Below are 16,454 nucleotides of genomic sequence, written 5' to 3'. Positions count from 1 at the left end.
CCGGGTGTCCACAAAACTCCACATTTGTGCAAGCTGCAGCAAGCCAGTAGGGTGGGGAGGATGAAAGGGACGATATCTCTAGCCATCAAATTTCTTATTCCATTGAGATTTGACAAAAAATTTCCATCACTACATAAGAAAAGAAAACTTCTTCTCCCAAAAAGGTCAATGCAAATGACATGCACCTAGGGGGCTCTCTAGGAACACAGCACGGGACGTGCCGAGACGAGCCAAGTGTTGCTAAAGACACTATCACCACGCCGTGACGCAATGTTTTGAGTTCCTGAGCAAGATGCGAAGGAGATGGCGTGAGGAAAGGAATTCATCTCGGTCTCGCAAGAGCGAAATGAAAGCGCCCCAGGAAGTGTTTATTTCTCACTCACAACATGCTAAACGTTTCAGTGTAATCACCTGAGAGAATAAATCCATCCAACTGTGAACTTTCCACCCTCCTTTTTTTGCCCCAGTTTCACATGATTCAACAGGCTGTGAGATTTGGGAAATGTTGGAGACGACTAAAAGAAGGGACTCAGTGTAGGTCACTTCACTTCATATAGCAGAGGATCTGCTTGCTGACATGGTATCAAAACACTTTGCTTCAAGTAAAACTCTCTCAACCCAGACTCATTGGAAAAATGTTTTTACCTGCGCAATATTTCTGATAAATGATATCACTGTTACTTCTTTATTGAAGCTGTCACAGATTAAAACACAAAAAAAGGTAATTGCAACTTTTTATCTCTCAATTCTGACTTTTTTATAGAAACATTTTGTGATAAAGTCACAATTCCAAGTTATCAAGTCAGAATTGTGCGATAAAAATTCGCAATTGCGTGTTATAAAGATATAAACTCGCAATTCTGACTTTAATTCTTGACTTTTATATCGTACAATTCTGACTATAACACGCAATTGCGACTTTATATCATGCAATTCTGACTTTATAACATGCAAAATTTCTCTTTATACTTGCATTTCTGACTTTATACACACGTTATAAAAACAGTATTGCAAGATATAAACGTAATTGTTCGAATTGTGAGATAAAAAGTCAAAATGATCTTTTAAATTGTTTTAATCCATGGCAGAAACTAATTTCCATACTTCTTGCATGTTTCGCGACACTTTCAAAGTAAAATGTCCAGTGAGCGCTGCTAAAAGAATGTTCAGTTTTATCCGAACCGAAACAGATGGACGTGAATCTGGCAGTTTTATTATGTTGGTAACTGTATATTAACAGTTTGGGAAACTGAATGTCCGGTGAATGACACTTTGAGTTTAAAATAGGCACACTAACCGATAAAGCAAAAGCAAACAATATAAAAACACATAAAAAAAAACAAAAACATATTTACTGAAGCAACCAGGCCATTTTAACTTGTTTCTACAACTCTTAGAGCTTGTTTTATCATGATGACACGTACCTGAGAGCTTCAGATCACAAAAACAGTGCAGTAAATGAGCTGGTTATGTGATGCAAACATGAAAAGAAATTGCTTACAAATCATGCAATATGGTAAAAGTGGTTTGTGGCCATAGATTTGTGCAAAGAAGCAGGTTAAAATAAGTCTTCTTCATTAATGTAAAGTTTGGCCCATAATCATAATTTGCAATAAAAGTAATAAAAGTTATTAGTGTTTAACTGCCACTAGTGCTCATTTCAGCTGAAACTGCAGTGATTGCACATATTTACATTTTTGGAGTTTCCAATGAGCCTACATTGACAATTCAACCGCAATGCTCAAATATAAGAGAAAATACTCAAGTTAATGCATCCCAGCACTTTCTTTCATGAAGGCATTATGGAGGAAGTACCACAAAAACCAAGACTGATCAAATCATAACAAATGCAATGTGAGGCTTTGCGAGCGGAGTGAAAGAATGTTTGTTTCAGGCGTCTGAGCGAAGCAATCATTTAGAAAAGACGGTCAGTGCTTTTTATAAGCTTGTCTGACCATGGTCTTAGGATTACAACAGCTAGTTAGCAAGAAAAATGTCTGGCACGCATACCACTGCTAGAGTAATGTTAACTTACAGAAATAAACACCTTTGAGGAATCATTTAAATGTCAATGTGACTATTTTTACATTTTTATTCACTCAGCCACTGTGGTGGTCAGTTCATTTGATGTTTTAGGGCCTTAGCCCTCACAAGGGGTCATGTGGTATGGGATATATAATTGGCCTGGAAACTAGACATCAAAGAGTTTGCATGGCTACTAACATCCAAGATTGGAAACAAAGAGAAGAAAATCACTGCAGCATTAGAAATCTACAATAAAGGTGTGACCTTCAAACACAATGGCTTGTTTATGCTTTGCTCCATTTTAATCAAACCTCACCAGTCAGGTAAACTTATAAAAATAGAATACTTTGAACATATTACTTTATAACTGAAGGAAAAAGTGGGGTGATGGATGGGAAAGACAACAAAAAAGAAAGAATGATGAACACTTTCAAAAAGGTCCAACTTAGTCATGGTTTATGTTACAGTCACTGCACATTTATCATAGCGAGCAGAAAAGAAATGCACCCGTTTAAAAAAAGTTAAAGCTACACTGTGTAACTTTTTTAGTTTATTCTTAGCTAAAAACACAGTTCTTTCAAAATATATGTGCTCATTAATGTATATTTACTTCTTTCAAGTAATAAAGTATTCTTGTAAGTTTATAATATGCCATTGAAAACACATACGGGTGAGGGGTTCGAATGCCGGTCGCCATGTTGCCCCTCCATCTTGAAAGTACATTAGCCAAAGAGGGACATACCCATAAATTCAAGCTTCGCCTTTTGCGTTTTAACATTCGATGGCACCGTGTCGAATGTGACGAGAGGGATTGCCATGTTAATCTTGGACTAAATCGGCCACCGTAGGAGTTAAAACTAAATCAGAATTGAGAGGAACAGAAACTATTATTCACTGGATGGTCATATACCTTTACACCGCTAGATGGGGGAAAATATCACACAGCGTAGCTTTAAACTGAATTCAATACAAGCCTACACTGTAAAAAATAAAAACGGAAAATGTACTTGTAATTTAAGGGTCATTTTCGTTGACCCTTAAAACACAAAATAATGCAATGTGTAATTCAAAATACAGATAAACACCTGTAAAAAAAACAATACATATTCATATTTATACAGTACATCGTGCCCTATTTTTACAGATTTTTTTTACAGTGTAGAAATGTAATTATTCATGTTTTCTCTAAACCTGTAATAAATGTAAGCAAAATCATCTCTATTGAATCCAAATCTAAAAAATAACTATTTTCCAAAAAGATCACTATATAAGACCAAAGCTCAAATGTCCTGCGTAACACAAGAATGAGTCTCATTGGTTCTTTCTGAATCTCCTGTGTAACACAAGAATGAACCTCACTGGTTCTTGAGGAAGCTCAAATGTGCAGTGTAACACAAGAATGAATCTCATCGGTTCTTGAGGAAGCTCCTGTGTAACACAAGAATGAACCTCATTGGTTCTTGAGGAAGCTCCTGTGTAACACAAGAATGAACCTCATTGGTTCTTGAGGAAGCTCAAATAGGCACCGTAACACAAGAATTAATCTCATTGGTTCTTTCTGAAGCTCCTGTGTAACACAAGAATGAACTTCATTGGTTCTTGAGGAAGCTCAAATGTGCAGCGTAACACAAGAATGAATCTTATTGGTCCTGGCTAAAGCTTAAACGTGCTTCGTAACATGAGAATGAACCTCATTGGTTCTCGCACATCAAGCGAACATGATTGAGCTTCTGTTTACCACAACTGATGAGCGAGTGGATGAATGTTTGAGAATAAGCTTAATCAACTAAATTAAATCTCTTCCTCATATTAAGCGATTGTGTCTCTTCAGAAAATGTTAGACTAAATCTCACACCTCATATGCATTAGTCTGCATTTACAAACACTTTTTGAAGTTTTTGAAGCGTCAAAGTGTCAGTTGGAGGGACAGAATGCTCTCAGATTTCATCAAAAAGATCTTCTTTAGTTAATCTTCATCCGAAGATGAAACAACAACGGGGTGAGTAATTAATAACAGAATTTTCATTTTTGGGTGAACTATCCCTTTAACTGCTTCCAACCAAAAGTTCAGAAGTTTACGATGAGCAATGAGGATGAGCACCTTTCCTGGAGGCTTTTTTTGAGTTGTGCCAAACTTTAATAGCAAACCACAGCTCTAAATTCCTGTAAAACTCAGAAACAACCTCTTCCAAGCAGCACTTTGAAGCGAGCTCCATTTGATGACCTCTGTGGGAAACAGTGTACAAGCTGTTCTTCTCAAGCCACTTAGCATCCATTAACGCAGCAAAGTTTGTCAAACTGGTTAGAGCCCTTTCCTTTAGATATGAGCACCATCCATTATTAGAGAGGTCACAAAACTAGTTTCAGATCAGAAGAGCAACAGCAAAATAGGACAATTATCCAAACAACCTGACAAAGACCATTCGACAGGCTCAGAGGTCACAAACCAAACAGTCCTGGGAGATTTACATGGCAGCTGTTTAAACCAAACAGTGCATTTCCAACTAATTGTGGTTGTATTTTGCAGTCAAGTGGCATGAGTTAGTTTCTGGCCTTGTATACAATATCTCAACGAGTGATTTAAGGAAACTCTGAACTGATTTTAAAGGGATATTTCCACCAAAAATGAAAATTGTCATTTGCTCACTCTCAAGTTGTTCCAAACCTGTATGAGTTTCTCTCTTCTGCTGAACACAAAATGCAATATTTTAAAGAATGTTGGTAATCAAAGAGTTGATTTTGACTTAAGTGAAAGAAAGAAACATATGGTTATGGTGAACTGTTTGTAATATCTTCTTTGTAATATCTTTTGTGTTTAGCAGAAGAACGAATGAACAGGTTTGGAACCACATGAGGGTGAGTACATTTTTGGTGAGCTATCACTTTAAATCTCAGTTTGAAGGAGATGCCAACACTTCAGTTCGACTCAGTTGTATCTTTTTGGTAACCTGCTTGTGCATACCAACAGCAAAACATTAGCCTACTCGAGAAAATATTCCCATAGGGACATTTATCTCAATTTCCCAACAGGATAAGTCTTGTACAAATCCTGAATACTTAAAAGCGGCGACTATGCGTAATCTTAAAGCCAACTTTAGAAAATTTACTTTTTTAATTATTTGATTACATTTTTTTTTTTTTTTTTAAAGTAAGCGAAGTCTTTCGAAATAGTAGCTACAAGTTTAGGCTGTTAGAAGAACTGCTCCATTCATTAGGCTGTTTTAAAAAGTTTGTTCAAAGAAATGCTTGTCAGTCAGTCTTAAGATTACCACTTACACCTCCTAAAGCCGGTAAACGCGCCCTAAAGCTATAATTTGTCTTGAAAACGTCATTTGATGTTATATCAAGAGATGAATTATTATGGGTCAATATCGCGGAGTTTAAAAAAAAGTATCCAAATCTTTTCCATCTTCGATACCAGTGGAAACGTGTAGCATACCCTGACTAAGATGACAAGCGGTTTCACTTTTAATTTAGAGTTCAGTTTTGGTTCGTTTATTTACATTTTAAAAGCGTTGTTATCCGCGTCTTATGATTTGATTCTTCCAGAAAGATACATGTTTAAAACTCCAAATATTTGGATTAAACATTGACAACATAAAACGTTAGACCGTTTAGGAAATCGTCATCAGCTTAACATTGGAGGTAAATGAAAAAACACGAAGTGACACAAAAACAGAACATGCTGTCAAACTCACATCTTACCTGTTATCGGTGTTTCAGGAACTGATTTTACAGGTCCGATTTGCTTGAGTTGAAAAACTTGACGCACTTCGTCGCAGTTCATTAAAGTCCCCCGACACGAATCGATGAAAACAGCTAAAAAGGCATAAACCAAAACGGCACGCATCTCCATCTCCAACAGCTGACCAGTTTGTCCGTTCGTGTAGAAAATTAAGAAACGCGGGCGTGTCGTGTAGATCTCGGAAAACTTGTTTAATGAAAACAGCGGTGATTCAGGTAAAGAAAAATATATTCAAGAGATGTTGCATGTCACACACACATAGCTACGTGAGTAGAGGGTCTCGCGCAGGACCTTCAAAAAGAGCGCAATGAGTGTGTTGGTGAAAGACTGAGCTGTCAAGAGAGAATGGGCGGAATCATTAGTGTAACGTTAGTCCGACTAGAAAAGAGACGAGATTTCTACACAACCAACTAAGCGGACAAGTAACTAACTTACTAACGTTATTATATGCACGAGAGAGCGTATAAGCTACTAAGTTACAGTTTTGTCGTGTAGTTACATTTTCCGAACTACCCCTGCCTACGACCAAACCTAAAGGTTTATATTCTTAAGAATCGAAATAATAATAATAATATTTATAATAGTATTAGTAGGCTAATAAATAAAACTAAGTCCAATGCTCGCAAACATAGCCTAAATCTCTTTTGCTTGAGGTGGTAACCATAGCAACAGCTGCTCGATTGCAGTTTAGGACCTTCACAGATGACTCGTTAACGGTCATCAGCATCGTAAATCCTGCAAAAAGACAGAAAAATAAATTATGTATATTTATAACACTATAGCTACTTTTTATGATTGTATCAAAAAAGAAACGTTTTTTTTCTAACAGCCACTGTCATCAATCCCTATTTTCTCTCTCGAAAGTTGTGAAAACGCTATTGTGGGGTTTTCTTTTTGCTATTTGAGCAAAAGGGAACAACTCATTTAATGTATCTCATTCACCACTATATATCCCTTTTGGGCAGAGTATCTACAAAATTGTATAGGTGTTTACATGGTTTGTTAATTAAGTTTGAGGACTGTTAATGGAAAGCTTGATCAAATAGCTTGCCAAGACTACAAACCACACTAGAAATAGGAAAATTACTGGAAATAAACCTTTTCCCCAGAGAAGTGCGAGTCTCTCAAATGGGTTGCAATAGAGCCATCTATTGGACAACCTCTGGAACTATCTTAACTGGTTTGAGTTTGGCATCAAGTTTATATGAACATAGTTACTCACGTGCTTATATCCTAAAAGAACTACAACCTTATTCCTTTAACCAGACGAAAAGAGCCTCATTTCTGAAAAGGGGGCTTATTAAAAAGGACAGTTCACCCCCAAAAAAATAATTATATAAAAAAATGGGTCCTCAATTTGTTCTAAATTTGTACTAAGTTCTCTCTTCTGTTAAAAACAAAATGCATTTTGAAGAAATGTCAGTAAATAGAATAGGCACAAATTGACTTCCATACTGAAAAAAATAAATTAAAAATATTATGGAGGTCAATGGCTACCATCTTCATAACTGTGGTGTTCAAAAGAAACATACAGGTTGGGAACTCAAGGACTAGTAAATATTCCTTTTAGGATGAACCATCCCTTTAATGAGAACCTGTTTATTTCCTTGTGATCAAGCTATACAGACAATACCAGATATATCAATCAGGCAATTTAAAGGCTTTAAAAACTTCAGGTTTATAATCTATACTTTCCTGCAGATGAATCTTAAAAGCATTTTAAACTCAGAACATGTTATTTTTAAAGGGGACATGCTGCACATCTTTACATTGGACCACACAAAACCTCCCTACATTCCTCGGCACAGTAGCTGGACACCATGGTAACCTCCCATTCGAAAGAACTTCAGCTAGAAATGCAGTGAAAAAAAAAAAAGATTAAACACTAATTTCTCATCAACCCAATACATGCATAAAGGCATATCTACACCCTTGGAATAACATCAAATTACATTTATACATGCACCCAACTATAGGCATTCAGACTCTACATTAAGCATGTTTGCTAAGAGGGATGCTAGATAACTTAGCTTATGCTGCATTTTTATAATTGGATTTGACAAATCGAATGAACAGCTGATAGACAACGGGGTTGAATTTATCTGTTCATGTTGGTCCAGTAAAAGCCAAGTCAATACAAACCCAATCACACAGTAATGCATGGTTAATTACCAGCCCAGAAGTTACACCTTCACATCTTGCATGCTGTAAAAGTGACAAGTTAGTGAGAACATGACAGAATAAAGACAGCACAGCAAGACAATGCACCTCTTCATCTTTTATTGAAAACAGGTCATTAAAAATGCATTTGATGTCAAATAAAAATATATTTTCATAATTTAATCTTTTTGGAGGATATAGAGTATGTATATACAATGCAAAGCTGGAACTTCCAACAACAAAAACATGCATGTGGGGTACAATCTCCACAATCCTCTACAGGCCGGGACAAGTGCAATACCTTCCAAACACACAGCATTGCGACCAATCCCAACCTGTGCAGAAAGGGACCACAAGGATCCTAAATGGTTCTCAGATGTGTGCCGCCACTGTCAGTTTTGCATGGATTTGCACAGCGCACAGTCTTAAAAGCTGAATGCAAACCAGCAAAACTGACCGGGGTCCGGCAAAGTTACAGAGAGTGTATAGAGAGATCCTGGGAGTGCTTGCAAAAGTCTTCAGATCCAAGTGCATTTAGTTAGAAGTACTTCAAGTGCTCACACTGCAGTAGATGACAGAAATACTACCTGCACTATAAGCACTTTAGCACTGCTGAAACTAACACAATGACTACACTGGCAGGTGTATTTAAAAGAAAACCTATATACACATATACACATTTTATATATATATGTGTATAATATATATATATATATGTGTGTGTGTGTGTGTGTGTGTGTGTGTGTGTACACATACATTCACCTCAAATGTCAAATCAAAACTGGAAAGCGTGGAGAAGCAGCAGGCCACCATCAGTTTTGCATAGATTTGCACAACTCCCGTTTTCTTGTAGTGCAACTATGCAAAACTAGCAGAGAACTGCACCAAAAAGAGGGGAAATAATTACTTAATCCAAAAACACAGATGAAATTCACAGTCCCTCGTGCCAGAAGGAGCACTTAGGGCAGTAGGTGCTAGTCTACTTCACTATCTGCACTAGATGCACCTTAGCACAAAGCCGTTACACTAATAAATGCTGGGTTGAGCCTGTTGGGTGATTTTTACCATGGCCGGGTTCTTGCTTGGCAAAGGGCAAAGGTAATGGTCAAGTGTATTGCTAGAAGTGCCTCCACTGCAGTAGATATTCCATAATACTACCTGCACTGTAAGCACTTTGACAATACACCGACACCAACCATGTTCTGCCTCAACAAAGTCCAATGGATGAAAGTCTCCAGAGAACTTGCAGGGAACTACTCCCATCTTTGAGGTTTCTGAGAGGGGAAAGGGGAGAAATTGAGTTAGTTCATTGGTTATATTAAAATTCGGATTCAAAAGAGAAAACTAGTAAATGGTGTTGACGTTCTATAGGGCTATTACTACAAGAGCGAGGGCCTCATGGCAGAGCACATGTCACACGGGCACTGCGGTACAACGCAAATCCAACTTTGACGGTGTATCGCTCTTAAAAATAAGCCAACTCCAACAAACCACCATTACCTACTTCGCTCACTCCGCTTTTGAATGTGTATTTTACAATCAATTTCCAAGTTATGAGAACTCGAGTTGAGCATGTGAATGAATTGCGCAGCCTGCGGACCGCGCGTCCGAGTGGCGCATGCGCAGAGACGCTCCCCGTTCACCCCTCCCCCCAACCTGAAACAATCTGCACTAACATGGCGCCGTTGAGTTCACCAACCGGATCATTCTTCGCATAAATACAACGAAGTTAGACGACAAATAATAAATTCCATATGACATGCCGGTATAAACAACAAAACGGGGTTGGGAAATAAAGTGGCGCGTTGTTGATTATCGCGTACAATCGATATTAAGGGCAGCGATAGCTGCTAATGCTAAGCTAACTAGCTAGGACTCTGCCTTAAACACGCACTCAAAAACCCATAAAAACAACGAAATTATTTAACGTCAAACAATACGGTGCTCATGGCATATAGACGAAGTGAAACTAGCCAGTTAAACGGCAATGGCTAGAACAGGCTAGCTCCATCTAGTCCCCATTAAAACTTCTGATTATAAAAAAAAAAACAAGCTAATTAACTTTAAAACATTTAAATCAACGATTCACACGTAACCTTCAGTGTAAATCAGAATATGAATGCACAAAGAGGGGTGTTTTTGTCCCGCGCGCCGTTGCTAAGCTAGCCTGAGCGCGCGCGGCCTACGCGTCCCCCATGTGCTACTGCTTTGTTCTGGAGGCACTTTAACTCGCACGCGCAACAGAAGGAGAAAACATCACTCTACAAGTCCAAAAACAAGTTAATTCGCTTTCTACTACGCGAGCGCTTGTTTACCATGCGAATGATAGCGTGTTGCGCGGGCGTGCGGTGAAATAAAATAGTTGGTAGTTGCATTGCAGCAAGCATGCTTTTCAAATCTCCCACATTCTCCCCAACTATGGAGGTGGAGAGGACTACCATGCGCCACTTACTACATTGTTTGTATCAACGTCGTTAATGCTTGCAATAGCGGAGTTACGAAATCATGCGCGGAAATCATCTCGCATGTGTTTAAGCGGGAAAACGCGATTGAGTTTGAGACTAGAAGCGAGATTAAATTAACAACAGGTTCCTAGTCAATAACGCACAGTAAGACACTCACCAGTGAAATCCACCATCTTCACTCACTTGCCGTTTACAGCCACCGCTCTGGACAAATCTGCGAAACTGGTGCGTAAACTTAAAAGTGGAGCGCGATCGCATGTAACGCACGCGGCGCGCGTCCAAAGCGAAGTGAAACTTCTCCTAAAACGACTTTCTTAATCATAGTAGAATGGCAAAAGTGGCGCGAACGCGACCTGCCGTGAACCATGTGGGTGAATGAAGGGCGGCTCCCGTTGAACGTAAATATCTACAACCCCCAACTCCTTCATTAGCATAAATAAACTACTTCCGATCTTTAGTCCTCCAACCAATCGAAAATAAAGCATTGGCGTAAGAGAAAACAGAAAACAGGCACGGGCGCTTAGATGTCCTTATTAGTCATGCAATAAATAACAATAATATAATAAAGAAAATCAAAGTAAAAAAAAAAAAAAGTGATGTGAGCTGCAGTTGTAGCTCAACTCTGAAATGTTGCAATGCAAATAATAAGTTTTTGAGAAACATACAGGCTGATATTTATTATAAATCAATGTTAAATTATAGCTCAACACCTTAGATATTTGTGAATGAACAATTTCCAAAAGAGTATACGGACATTTTGTAATTTAACAATATACATAAAAAATGATTTATAAATCAAATATATTGAGTAAAAAATATACATTTTCCTCTTGTTATTTGTTATCTTGTTATATTTTATTTTCAGTCGATGAAGAAATTATATTCATCTATTCAAAATTAGAAATCAGTGCATTAAATCAGTGCTAAATTAAATATCATTGTCTTATGTATCTGTGAATGCACAATTTCCAAAGCGTATAAGAAAATGTTTTAATATAACAACATACTTTTTTTTCAAAGTGAATCATAAGAATAATAAGAATAAAATGTATTGAGGAAAGAATATAACTTTCCCTCTCATTTTCAAACTCCATAATTACTTAGAAATTATAATGATGAATGAAATTAGCAAAAAGTAAAGCACATTTTTTTAAAGCAATATTAAATTATAGATCAATGCCTGTGAATGCACAAGTATCTGTATTTTTTTTTTTAAATTATAAAACAGCATACATAAACATAAGAGCTGTTTGGGTGGGAAAGGTAAATCATAAAATATATTAATAAAATGTACTTTTCCTCTCCTTTTCAAACTTTTCAGTTGATGAAGAAATTATATGAATCCAATTAGAAATCAGTGCATTAAGTGATATGTATTATTAATTAAAGATCAATGCCTTATCTGTGAATGCACAATTTTCAAAGAGTAAGGAAATTTTTAATATAACAGTATACATAAAATGTTTTCCTCTCCTTTCCAAACGCCATGATTATTGGTTATTTTCAGCTGATACAGACACATTATATTCGTAGCATGAAATTAGAAATCAGTGCATTAAATTATAATTAATATTTGAGTTTGAATGCACAATTTTCAAAAAGTAGGGGCATTTTTTAATATAGCAACACACGTAAGATTTGTTTAAAGTGAATCATAATATGATATTATTAAAATGTATTGAGTAAAGAATATAACTTTTCCTCTGATTATTGGTTATTTTCAGCTGATGACAAATGATATTCATAGCATGACATTAGAAATCATTGCATTACATTATGTAAAGCAAATACTCAATTTTTAAAGAGTGAGGAAATAATACACTTGCCAAGGTTTTATGTAAGAATAATGTAATCCTAGATCATGTACCACATCATGTTTGTTGTTTTCAGTATGATTATATGATGACAAAAACATGATGTGCGTCTGCGTGTTCATACAATGCGTTCGTGTTAACTTGAAAAGTCAAATTGGAATTCCTTTTGATAAAGCAGAAAATGTGCATGTTTTTCTCTTTGTTCCTCAGAAAGTCTTCAGACACAAGTGTTGGAGTGAGCAGATCTGGTGCTTGATCGCTGGCTCGTAACCTTCCCAACCCCCATTCCAATTCACTACTTTGAGAACAGGGCTCTTTGGCTCAATGGGGGCAGATCTCAGGCCTCACATGGACGTGGGGGTCACATTCGGCTTAAGGCTGCCTCTTGGTCAACACCCCGTTCCCCTGTGTCTCCGGACAAAGGATGCAATTCCATTTTGGAGGGAGGGAAGGAGGGTGGATATATGAAGCTCAGAGACCTGGAAACAGAAAAGAGGGAGGGCGGGGGGATCAGTCATATAGTTCTGAGAATTGATTTCGAACGGGGAAATAAATAAAAGTACAGAGGGAAGAAAGAAAGAAAAAAACAATTGCAGCATAAGAGCATGCAAGGAAAGGAGGAAAAAGGAAGGAAGTTCTGAAATCCTGTGAAGAATGGCCGACCAGCAGGAAGAAGGACCATCCTGCTCCTTAAAACCTCCCTTTTTTGTTGCCTTTTCTCTCTCACCGTATCTTCCTCCTCTCTTTCCCTCTCTCTGTCTCTTCCTCTCTTAAAATGGCAGCAGACTCCTCCCACTTCAGGGGGCCAGGCGCATTTTTTTGTTTGTCTTGAAATAGTCACTGTTGGTGACCCGAGGTCAAGCAGACTCACCTCTCCCTACCACAGTCCATTCATCTGGGAAACCTCACACCCCGGCTCTGCTTGGTTCTGGCAGATGCATTCAATACAGTTGGAAAAAAGATATATTTTTAAGAGAGGAAAAAGTGGCACAAAAGTTGTTGAACATTATGCACTTTCCGGAAAAAAACAAAACACAAATGCTGTTACTGTGGCGGTACCTTTTCAAACGGGACACTTTTGTTTCTTTTAGGTACTACTAATATTAATATATACCTTAAAGATCCAATCACTCTTTAGGTACAAAACTGTACAGCTTTTGTACAGTAGAGCTTTATTTACTAATCTATTTTTGCTGTTTAAGATTATATATATATATATAATATATTATATTATATATTATATAATTTGCTTATTCAAAAATAAGTGAGCAACAACAGCAATACAGTTTCTTGAGTCACATATTTACCCTCTTTAAACTGCTTTTCATAAAACCGAAAACTATGTTCCTGTTGGAAATAATCTGTATTATGCAAGGAGAAGCACTAAACAGACAATAAAAGACACTGAACTGGATTCTTCCAGATGTACATGCATGGAAAAATCACACTAATTATGGAGCATTTCATTGTTTTTGCAACTCTTCAAACAGAGTTAACAAGTAGTTTTAAATGCCATGTTTGCTGTTCACAAAATATATTATTTTATGGAGATAATATGCAATTTTTTTATATCAGAATATGTTTTTTATAATATTTTAGCCAATGTATTTGTGCACAGTTGTGTGTGGTATATCAGGGAGCTTTTATACTTCACTTGCTTATTATTTATATCAATTTATATAAAAATCATATGTAAATGTTATGAGTGTAGAGAAATATTGTATTTTACAACACATCAGTAAAATAGAAAAGGTTCATTTAATTTTGGAGTTATATGTGTATCGAAACATGAATCAGTTGTAACATCAACTGGTTTTATTTTATATTAATCAAAAATATTGCTTCGCATGACTGAATCAAAACATTGTTACACCATGAAAAGGACAATTATAAATGTTTACCAGTTCAAATATCACTCTTTTCAGTTGCATTTTTTTTTTTTTTTTCATGCAACATTTTTATTTGTATTGTTGTTTCTATTCAATGCAAAGTATTCATACAATTGTTGAATTCCAGTTGTTGGTTTTGTATGTATCCTTCAATGGATGTCTAACTTGAATTATGTACTTTTAGCATTGTAACGTCACTTTTTTTGGTATAATATTTCCGTTTTTTTTTTAAAGCCACAGTAGATGTGAATGAAATATCCCCATCAAAACAACATTAACAACACAATTTTTTATTGATATTTAATGGGTTGTCCTCGCATTAAAATAAATGCACCTTGATATAATATCACTTGAATATATTTACAGATGCCTTTTTTACTTATATAAAATCATGTAAAATACAGTGAAACTTAACACAGATGTCACATTCTCTCAGCGTGGTACAGGCAGAAGGCAAGGAGAAGAAGATCAATTCAAACAAACTTTATTAATACGAGGAAAACCTAGACCAAACTCAGAAATAACATTAACGAGAACCGACAAGAGAAGACGGAAACACAGGCAGATATATACTGGGAGAAAACAAAGAGAACTAATAAGGTAACAGCTGAACACAATGGCTAATCCAATCAGAAACCATGGTAACAAATAAACCAGTCAACTCAGGTAGGGTGAAAACACACTGTACAAAAAAAAAAAAATATTGGTTTAACTTAAAAAAGTAAGTAACCTGGTTGCCTTAAAATGTTGAGTTTATTGAAATTAAAAATTTGAGTTGATACAATGAAGGAAATTATTTAATAAATAGAAACTGAAAATATTATTGTCTCTGAACCACATAAAAAATTTGATAAATCATGAAAATAGCACTATTTGGCATGTTTCACGGCGTCATCAGAAATAAAACACACACAATTACCCAATAGGCTTACAAAATCTTGTAATAATATTTTAATAAAGGTTGTCGAATCTCAAAAAATGTTCATTGTATTAACTCAAAATTTAAATTTCAATGAACTCAAAATTTTAAGGCAACCAGGTAACTTTTTTCTAAATAATTTTTTACAGTGCAGAAAACCAAGTCCAAACACCATGAACTGTTACAACAAATGTATGAAAGCCACTGCATTAAATAATAAAATATAAAATCAGTTTACATTTCAAATGCAGAGGATAATTTCTCTTTACAAATGTCACATTTGTTCTTCTTGAGTTAGACTCAGCTGGTGTTATGATATGTATATGCAGTCATTTCTCCTCAAATTGCAGTAGCAACTACATGTTCCACTAATCACAAAACAAATCACACAATACTGTCCTTATGTTCAACAATATTGTTTAATTTGGTAACAGTAGGGAACACATTTTTACTATTAACTATGACTTTTGCCTCAATAAACTCCTAATTACTGCTTATTAATAGTTAGTAAGGACTGGAGTTAGTTTAGGTATTGGGTCGGATTAAGGGATGTAGAATATGTTCATGCAGAATAAGACATTAATATGTGCTTTATAAGTACTAATAAACAGCAAATATCCTATAGCAATATGATAATAAGCAGCTAGTTAATAGCAAGAATAAAACACTAATAACAAGCGTTACCTTTTATTTTAAACGTTTTGGTTTAAAACGTGCTTCTGTGATGATTTTGGATCGAATGTTGTCTCATTTAATTCCGTTAAAATATATAACATTTAAAATAGTATAAACAGGGTTTAGTTGTCACAATGAATGTTTCTTCAACATCTGTATAGAGACAAAGAATAAAATCTTACACATATTCCTGCATTAAAGAGTCACAGATATAAACAGGAGGTCTCAACAAAAACAGTATTTTATCCGTTGAAATCATTCGATCTGTATCGTGAATGTGCTAAAAGCTTTTTAAAAGGCTTTTCTTTTTTTGCAAAAAATAAAAATATATTATAATAATCTAATATTTGTTTGGTTAAAGAGAAGTATGAATGTGGTCTGGATACCCTTCGGAAAAACCCAGCACTGCTTGTCACTATCATAAATGTGTGTTTTGCGCTGGCTCCTGGTTTGCTGGTCCTCAGCATTAGATGCGGGTGTGCTGGATGTTTTGCATGCTGGGACCAGTTAGGGGTGCTGGTGTGTTGGTGGACCAGTTGTATTTTGGGTGCTGATATGATCCCAGCAACACCACAAAAATAAAAATAAATAATAAATAATAAATAAAATGCTACTCAGTTTTCACATTGTCCCAATCTATAGAAAGTACAATTAACACTAAAGCAATGTTGCAGTTAGTGAAATAAAGCAGATCCACACTACAAGTGATGAGTGAACATTAGACACGTGAGGTTAACAGGCAGAATCGCTGAAGATAAGAGG

General features: G+C 36.1%; 1 protein-coding gene across 1 annotated transcript in view; it reads right to left on the bottom strand.

The window, feature by feature from the left end:
- gpc5a (glypican 5a) overlaps window positions 1-6,094 on the bottom strand; it is a 195,713-nt gene extending 189,619 nt beyond the window's left edge. Inside the window, exon 1 of the mRNA XM_067442854.1 lies at window positions 5,731-6,094. Coding sequence (XP_067298955.1) covers window positions 5,731-5,881 — 151 coding nt within the window. The 5' untranslated portion in view covers window positions 5,882-6,094. The remainder of the gene's footprint in view (window positions 1-5,730) is intronic.
- Between the last annotated feature and the right edge of the window lie 10,360 nt (window positions 6,095-16,454).

This window comes from Pseudorasbora parva, chromosome 4 (assembly GCF_024679245.1).
Source record: "Pseudorasbora parva isolate DD20220531a chromosome 4, ASM2467924v1, whole genome shotgun sequence".
Classification (NCBI taxonomy): Eukaryota; Metazoa; Chordata; class Actinopteri; order Cypriniformes; family Gobionidae; genus Pseudorasbora; species Pseudorasbora parva.
This window is presented reverse-complemented; position numbering and strand designations above follow the sequence as displayed.